Raw genomic sequence first — 9608 nt, forward strand, 5'->3', positions numbered from 1 at the left:
TTATGAGGAGGCCGTTGGTCACGAATGGTGCTGGTAATGTACGTACGTTGTATACACACACGCTCCCAAATATAGTCGCTCGTTGTCATCTGACTGCCGATCCTCACATTCGTGACCAACTCGTGTTATTCCGGGAAATACCGAATAGGGACTCGTGCCCCGCATTCGTGACCAACTCGTGTTATCCCGGCCAAGGCGAATAGTGACTCGTGCCCCTCTCATGGCCATTTTTGCGACCGGGTTCCGTCTTAGAGCAAACGGGCATACCTAAAACAATTGTCAACTCGTTGCGTTATGTTTCACATGTACTTCCCCATATATTATATATATTTTAGATGCAATTTAAAGCACATCGGGACATGAGGAATTATACAGTATGATTGACCACATTTAACTGTGTCTTGGGTATATTTTTAGACGTAAGACATATGTTAAATCAAAAAATGTTTCTGAGGGATTCTTTGACGAGGAACTTGAAATCATACGCGCATTCTGATTGGTTTGTCGTATTTTCGCACATAACATTCATCGATAGGGGGGCGAGTCTTCTTGCAGGTTACGAAAGGGGCGAGTGGTGACGAATGCGGTGCCCCGCTCTTCTAGCAGGTTACGGAAAGGGGCGAGTGGTGACGAATGTCGTGCCCCGCTCTTCTTGCAACTTACGGAAAGGGGCGAGTGGTGACGAAAGTCGTGCCCCGCTCTTCTTGCAGGTGACGGAAAGGGGCGAGTGGTGACGATTGTACCAGCATGAACTGAACGAAAAACTCATGCAGATGTAGTATTTAAAGCGCGATTGACCAAAGTCATTGCAAAATACAACTTCGCGCAGTCACCTGACTGTCGATTCTTAGCCGGATTGAAACCTTGTGATTAAAACTCAATGATGATGTTTATCGCTAAAAACTTGACATTTCCGTAAAAGCGCACAGTGCAATGTTTGTCATTACTGTAATAGAAGTAATAGTCCTTATCGGCGCAATGGCTTGTTTTCAATTTATAAGTATTGACACACATACAGCCATCTTCGCTAATTAATCATCGCGATGTTTCGTAATTCTATTTCAAATGCCGAGGACTTTTAGGAGAAAAAAACGTTAACTGTCATCGCATAGTGTATCAACCCATCAACATCAGTCTCGGGAGCGAGTTAACGATGTGCCTTAATTAGACGTGTTGATGTGGAGGACGTTAATGTTGCCGACGATGCTACGATATACGTCTACAACTACCTGTGTAAATCAGCCAGCCATGGCGCCAAGAGAAAATAACCTGCGTGAAGACAGATGTAGGTCTTGTAGTGCTCGGCGGCTGCACAGACGTCAGGGCTCATTCAGGTCGGGGGTGGCACAGGGGTGCATGCTGGATCCGCTTGATGGATCGGGTTCGAGTCCTGGTGTCCCCGCTGTGATATTGCTGAAAGGTTTAGTTTATTCTGGTAAGTGAGTCGTGTGGTTAAATACGACACCCACCGGTGCATTAAAGGTCTACATTACCTACACTACATTATATAAGCTGATTAATTTGGGAATCAGGTCGTGCTGACTCAGCAACCACTGGTTTGTCTGGTCCAGGCTCAAGTATCTTCAGGCTGCTGTGATGTTGATGTGTAGACAGCGCAAACACAAGATTCACGCACCTCAGTGAGTGAGTATAGTTTTACGCCTCGTTTAGCAATAGCCCATTTAATCATTATTACTACTACTACTACTACTACTACTACTACTACTACTACTACTACTACTACTACTACAGTAAACTACGGTTATAACGAACACGCTTATAACGAACTGACGGATATAACGAACTTACTTTTTTGTCCCGACTATTTGCTGTAGTTATGCTGTATATATGCATATAACGAACCACGGCTACAACGAACTAAGATTAGTGATCCCTTTGAGTTCGTTATAACCGTAGTTTACTGTATTCTTCTTCTTTTTCTTTTTCTTCGTTTTCAGGAAGAATTATAACGGTTCAATTTCCTCCTAACACCGTGCGCTTCGTCCAGATCGAAGTGTTTCAATTGAGTATATTGAATGTCTACAGTAGGATCCGTCTATATTGATATTGGAGTGAGTTGGGTTTTACGCCGCTTTTAACAGTATTCCAGTTATTTCACGGCGTCTCAGCTTAATATGTGAGGAAAGCCCGAAGTGATACAGGTCTCTGACGTTTACCTCTTCGGTGAAACCCACGAGCACGGGTACGGTGCTGACAAACCTAGAAACAGAATCGGGGCGAACCGGGATTCGAACCCACAATCATAGGTTTCTGGCGTGCCCAAGGGACGCAACTCTGCACAGCGAATCGCGGCGCCTTATACGACTGGGCCACCAGTGCCCCCTATTGATATTGGAACATACAGAGCATCTAGACTTGGATCCCCCTATTGATATTGCTACATATAGAGCATTTACACTAGGATCCGTCTCTTGATATCGGTGCGTATAAAGCGACCAATCTAAAGCGCATTTTAACCACGAATCCATCAAGTAAAAAGAGCGCCTCTCCTGATGATAACTTAACTATTTCAATGGGTGTTGGCCTCGGCGATTATGTCCTTTCCCGGGGTACACTGGTTATGACTCAATGATAATAACAAGGAAGAACAGTATCAGTTAAATATCATCGACAGGATATAGATGTAACATACCAACGTCATCTTTCATATCTAAATATTTACCCAAGTCTGCCGTATATCGCAATACGTTGGTTGCATGCTGGAAATAGCGCCACTGTTGTTGCCTGTGTAGGGACAATATACGATATCTACCATCTGGGTACGATTCGTGAAGAAATCTTCAAGGTTCCTGGAGAGAATTATGCGTGTTTCCTGTAGATAAACACCGGTAGAGTTACAAGACTGTCAGGAGATCCTCTGTAATGGTGTATGTGTATATACAGCCCAGGGAGAGGAGATTACCCCAATCACCTAATGATAGCGTTTCAGATTGGAGGGCTTACTCAGCCCCAAAGGCAAGGGAAATGTTGTGAAGTACACATTTTAACATTATATGAGTGAGTGAGTGAGTTGGGTTTAACACCGCTTTTAACAGTATTCTAGTTATATCGCGGCGTGTCTCCTTAATGTGGGAGGAAAGCCCGAAGTGATGCAGGTTTTAGACGTTTACCAATTCGGTGAAACCCACGAGCACGGGTATGGTGCTGACAAACCTAGAAATATAATCGGGGCGAATCGGGATTCGAATCCACAATCATAGGTTTCTGGTGTGCTCAATGGACGGAACTCTGCACAGCAAATCGCGGTGCCGTAGACGACTGGGCCACCCGTGCCCCCTAACATTATATGAGATTAAGAGAAAATAATTACTTAGAGGTGAATTGTGTTTAACGTCATAGTCAGCAATATTCAGTGGCCTGTAAATATTGGAGTCTGGACCAATCGGACTAGCGTTGAGATGAACGTCCCGCCCCGTCCTGCAATCACCCTTATCAACGAGACTGACCATCCGATCCATGAAGTCGCCTCTTACTACAAGCAGAGGTTGCTGGAACCTGTTGTAACCCAGACTTCCCACTGGGTATTGACAAAGGAGGGTCTGTACTTTTCACAAAGTGTCGCAGCGCACACTCAACCAGGAACCAGTAATTTTAACGACCGTAGTTTAACAATTACAAAAATAGTTATCGCCCTTTAGGAAAAAGCTGCGCATTCACGCTGAATTTCATTTGTTTTAATATTCGACATCTGGTCGGAAAATGGCATCACACATTGTACTCATGTGGGGAATCGAGCCCGGGCCTTCGGCTTGACTTAGCTAGGCTACCCCACCGAACCATGACGGAAGAAGAGTAAATGACGACAGTTAATAAGGTCACATACAGACACGATTGATCTGTATGCAATGGATTCGAACCTGTGTGGAAACCGATGTTACCTCAGTCTGTGAACAAAGGGTTCTTGAACGACATAACGGATTATTCCTTACATCAGAAATCAGCATTTTGTACAGCCTTTTAAAGGATGTAAATAAAATGTATAAAAATATGATAAAATGAGAGGAAGAGGAGGGCCTAAGGTATTTCCCGGATATTCTCACAATTTTCACGTCGAGTATTTGTGTCTCTCCCACGCTTTTGGATGCGATCGTTTGGCCATTACGTTTCTCTGCGTTGCTCAGGTTCATCTATGGGGAACAACTCACCAGACACTTCCCTCTCAATAATATTTATTTTGTTGTATTGTTTGTTGTTTAATGCCGCACTCAGCAATATTCCAGCTTTATGGTGTCGGTCTGTAAATAATCGAGTCTGGACCAGACAATCCAGTGATTGATATCTTGAGCATTGACCTACACAAGTGGGATACAATGACATGCATAAACCACCTGACCACCTGATCCCGTTAGTCGCCTCTTACGACAAGCTTAGTCGCCTTTTACGGCATGATCACCCCTCCGACATGTATGTCTGCTGTGACCGTTATTATTCAGCGTCTGCCTCCAAATATCGGATCGCCTCCGTGTTCTAGTGGTAGAGCATTCGCTCGGAGAGTGGAAGGTCCGGAGTTCGATCCCCGGCTGCGTCATACCAAAAGACATTAAAAGACGGTACTTGTTGTTAACCTGTCTGGCGCACGGCATTAAAGGGCTAAAACAAGGACTGGTCGGCTCGGAGTCAGTACACTGTGTCTGAGTGCGGCAGGGTATCTCAGTGGGCTAGCACTATAAATCGGCATCAGTCCGAACAAGTACAAACAACCACACACACACACACAGGCATGCACGTCGCTATATAAGTGCAATAATCTTGGACGAGACGTTAAACCCCATTTCACCTCACTTAAAAGATCGGCCAGGTAACTCATACCAACACACTGATCGCGGTTCGAATCTATCAGATGTAGATGTCTTACAAACTGAGTATCAGTCATTACCAAAAATAAACAATACCCACATACATGTCGTATCTTGACGCTGCTTATTTTTGTAATGACTGATACCCAGTGAGTTTAGCATCAGTTCTCCCCCTTGATTACAACACCAGTGCACACACACACACAGAGTAAATATTGACGGCCACAGACTACCAGACATACTGGGCACCCCCGCGTCCTTCAGCGTCTGTGGGTGGGTCAGGAGGGCGTGGTAAGGGGTCTTCATCCTGTTGCCATGTGAAGCAAGTAGGAATCACTACTATAAGTAGGTACTCTTTGATGGATTTAATAACGATAGTCGACAAATTATTATAAGGTTAAGTGGAGAGCAGGCTGTAGTTGAGTTAAAACAGATCGAGACAGAGAAGAGATCGAGTGAGGCAGAGACTTACATATATCAACCGAAACAGAAATAGAGAAGAATACTATCGCACAGATAGAGTCTGACAACGAGACTGAAACTCAGATAGAGTCTGACAACGAGACTGAAACTCATATAGAGTCTGACAACGTGACTGACTCACAGATAGAGTCTGACAACGAGACTGACACACAGATAGAGTCTGAAAATGCGACTGACTCACAGATAGATTCTGACAACGTGACTGACTCACAGATAGAGTCTGACAACGAAACTGACTCACAGATAGAGTCTGACAACGAGACTGACTCACAGATAAAGCCTGACAACGAGACTGACTCACAGATAGAGTCTGACAACGAGACTGAAACTCAGATAGAGTCTGACAACGTCACTGACTCACAGATAGAGTCTGACAACGTGACTGACTCACAGATAGAGTCTGACAACGTGACTGACTCACAGATAGAGTCTGACAACGAGACTGACTCACAGATAGAGTCTGACAACGAGACTGACTCACAGATAGAGTCTGACAACGTGACTGACTCACAGATAGAGTCTGACAACGAGACTGACTCACAGATAGAGTCTGACAAAGTAACTGACTCACAGATAGAGTCTGACAACGAGACTGACTCACGGATAGAGTCTGACACACAGATAGATACCGACTCACAGATAGAGTTTGACAACGAGACTGACACTGACACAGAGATAGAGACTGACCCACAGATAGATACTGACTCACAGATAGAGTCTGACAACGAGACTGACACTGACACAGAGATAGAGACTGACCCACAGATAGATACTGACTCACAGATAGAGTTTGACAACGAGACTGACACTGACACAGAGATTGAGTTTAGCACAGAGACCTACATGCAGAATGAGTCACTTCCCATCTCTGCCCGCAGCGTGAAAGAACACCTCTGTAGACCGACCCTGTTCCGTCATATGACGTTGATGGACAATAACGTCACCACAATCAGACAAATGTGCACAAGGCCGTGTGTGGTTAAATGTTTGTTGTTCCTTGATCAGCTCTGATAATGTTAACATTGGTTGCGGGGCTTCCCTGGCCTTTAGCGTGCGGTGATGCCGTTATTATTACAGTTGGTAGGTATACAGCAAGTAGCAGCTTGGTGGAGTCGGGGGTGAGTCAGTAATAACCGCTTGGAAGTCAAACACACCTTGTCAGACTGATACGCCTTGCAAATTACATGTCAATCACCTCTGTTTGTAAAAACAATAAGGCCAGTTTACGCTCGCCCGACTTCCGATTGGCCTTGAGTTGTGTGGATGGTACTCCATATACCTGTCGTACGAAGGCAGTTTGGTTATCATGTTTGGTTAGAATTAGAAGGAAATGTTTTAAAAAACTCGCATGGTATGTATACGAATAAGTAGAAATTTACTGGATAGCACAGAGGGAAAAGGATAAACGTTTTTCCTCGTCTTTGTGCGTTTGTTTAAAAATGCACTGTGAACGATTTTGTTCAGAGCCAGAAGTCAATCGTAGATGTTTCCGGTAGAAAATTCTATTTCAATATTAGTTCTATCCCGATTGTCCGGATTGCAACGGATTTCCTTGCACTGCTAGCCTTAACCAACATGCATTTCTTGCCTTAACTAAAACGCATTCCCTGCCTAAATTCTTTCCCTTAACTAACATGCTTTCCTTGCCTAAACTACTAAGAATTCCTCGCCAAACTACCATTTATTCTTTGCCTAAATACTTTGCCTCAACTTTCCTAATTCCTTTACCTAAACTACAGTTCGTTTGGCTCTAAATGAGAATAATGTATTGCAAAATAAATCAAAATCGGGAATAGTCTTTTAAATGTCAATACGGTAAACGGCAATGAATACCATATACCCGACAATATCTGCTGTTTGTTATTATTATCATTATTATTCCCATCACTGGAAAAAGTTGTTTAAGAAACTATCATGTTGTTAAGTGTACAAGTTGACATCTTGAATGGAGGGAGGCACAGCCGTAGGAGGAACAGCGCAAACGGACTCCAATATGCATTTTTTGCCAACCTAACATGCATTCCTTTGCTAAAACTACCAAGCATTCCTCGCCAAAATTACCATGCATTCTTTACCAAAATTCTTTGCTTAAACTACACAGAAAGGTTGCTCATGAGTTTGCTTGAATGCCTGTCTACTGAGAAATTCTATGTTTTCAATATATGAACCAGTTGATAAAATTACTTTTTTTCAATTGCTTTTGTTGTTTGGATACGTCAGGAGCGTATTTAGGTTATATCGCATCACTACACATATTTTTCTACGTAAATACTTTCATATGTTTTAAAGACACAGTCAGAATGACCCCCTCCCCTGTGGTCCGCGCTGATTACCGCGGCGTTTGCCGGTACAGACAACACCTGCATCAAACGGCAATTATCCCAACTGCCGCGTCCAATTGATCGGACGGAGAATTGGAACACACTCACGTGTTCTGAAAAAGCCTCGACCCACCACACTCAATCGTTGTCTGAACCTCCAAGGGATTCCAACAAGCGAGTTAGTATATACTACTCAAAGTTTGCCAAGGATAATGTTTTGATGATATCAAAAACATCCTCCAACAAATAAAGATTGAAATATCCTGGCGCACAATGATTGGAATATTGCTGAGTGCGGCGTTAAACAACAAACCAACCAACCAACTTTATCAGAGAGCATAACATTTGCTACTAATGATTGCAACAACTCAATGCACCTACGCCCCTACAATGTCAAAGACGTTATTTAACGACGGAAGAATTTGACAGATGCATAGGCATGCTTGAAACTGGGTCAACATGCAAACGTCTTTGTGGTCAGCCAAAGTGTGATCAGCAGGGCATGGAATCGATACCAGACGTTTTGATCAATTACCCAGCGTCAATTGCAAGCAGGTGGTCGACAGCGTTCCACTACACAAAGAGGTTTCTTCTGATTGCAACAATACGCCACCTTACTCAGAAAAGACCTGCGGAACGCCATGAGAGTTAACGTTTCTATTCTTCCCGTGATGTTGGTATCCGGTCACCAAGGGCATGCATTCGCTTTAACATTGACCCGATATCACAGGCAGGTAAATTTGGATTGGGCTGAAGATTAACGTCAATTGAACCCGTGAAGATCCGGGCTAGAATAGGTCTTCTGCAAACAATGCTTGTAATAAGACAATGCTTGTAAAGGCGTCTAACGGGATCAACATTCGGAAACTTGTCAATTCTACACTTGATAATAGTATGTTAGACATTAAAGACAATATTGAAATGTTTGATAGGCACTACTTAGAAGTTAACGGATGACAGAGTAGACACAGATTATGGATAACAACTTCTTTTATAGTGTAAAGGCCTTTACAGTATTAAAGAAGTTGTTATCCATAAATTGTGTCTACTTTGTAGAGACAATATTTCGTGAAGACATGTTAATGAACAAAGGTCCGTCTTTCGTGCTTTCTTTCCTCGCTTCCGTCTTCTCACCAACATGGTGGTCAATGCGTCTGATCCGACTGTCGGGTCAGTGTTAACTGCTAAGTACTACACATACACTCCCACCAACCCCGACAGCGGTCAGTATCAGGTTAACACTATTACACGGCTTGTATGGTGCTTGTATTCTGACCTTTCCCCAGCACTGGTGACCACCTGCTCCGGGGAGGCGATAGCTCGGGAGTATTCGTGGAGATATGTAGATGGAGAGATAGTCACGGCGAAAGGCGAGAATACTTATATACCTCTCAGACATCGAGTGTCACCTGGTGCTTTGAAGGAGGCCTTCGGGCACAAATATATAACACTTAGTCTAATACACATACCATTGTTATCATGTTGCAATGCAGTTTCATCACATGGAGTTCCTTACTTTATGAATGAGTGAGTGAGTTGGGTTTAACACCGCTTTTAACAGTATTCTAGTTATATCACGGCGTGTCAGCTTAATGTGGGAGGAAAGCCCGAAGTGATGCAGGTCTTGGACGTTTACCACTTCGGTGAAACCCACGAGCACAGGTATGGTGCTGACAAACCTAGAAACATCGGGGCGAACTGGGATTCGAACCCACAATCATAGGTTTCTGGCGCGCCCAAGGGACGCAACTCTGAACAGCGAATTGCGGCGCCTTATACGACTGGGCCACCCGTGTCCCCCTCCTTACTTTATGTCTTGCCAGAAGCCTGTGTTCGTGGTTCGAATCAGATTCGCTATGATTATACTTTTAGGTTTGTTAGCACCTTAAAAGCGGGTTTCACCATAGTGGTAAATGAATAAGACTTGAATCATTTTGCCAATATTAGCTGGAGAAAAGCATCGTAAATACTTCACGGCCTCGTATGC

The 9608-nt window shown here is 43.7% G+C and overlaps 1 protein-coding gene across 1 annotated transcript; it reads left to right on the top strand.

Annotated features, from left to right (window-relative positions):
- The first annotated feature begins 3419 nt into the window (after positions 1–3419).
- Positions 3420–6311, top strand: LOC139475677 (clumping factor A-like). The gene is made up of 2 exons (XM_071258865.1): positions 3420–3606; positions 5308–6311. The coding sequence occupies exons 1-2, from the start codon at positions 3420–3422 to the stop codon at positions 6309–6311; spliced, it is 1191 nt and encodes a 396-aa protein (XP_071114966.1).
- Positions 6312–9608: the final 3297 nt, after the last annotated feature.

The sequence above is a fragment of the Haliotis cracherodii genome, unplaced genomic scaffold (assembly GCF_022045235.1).
Source record: "Haliotis cracherodii isolate W230 unplaced genomic scaffold, xgHalCrac1.p SCAF_3, whole genome shotgun sequence".
Classification (NCBI taxonomy): domain Eukaryota; kingdom Metazoa; phylum Mollusca; class Gastropoda; order Lepetellida; family Haliotidae; genus Haliotis; species Haliotis cracherodii.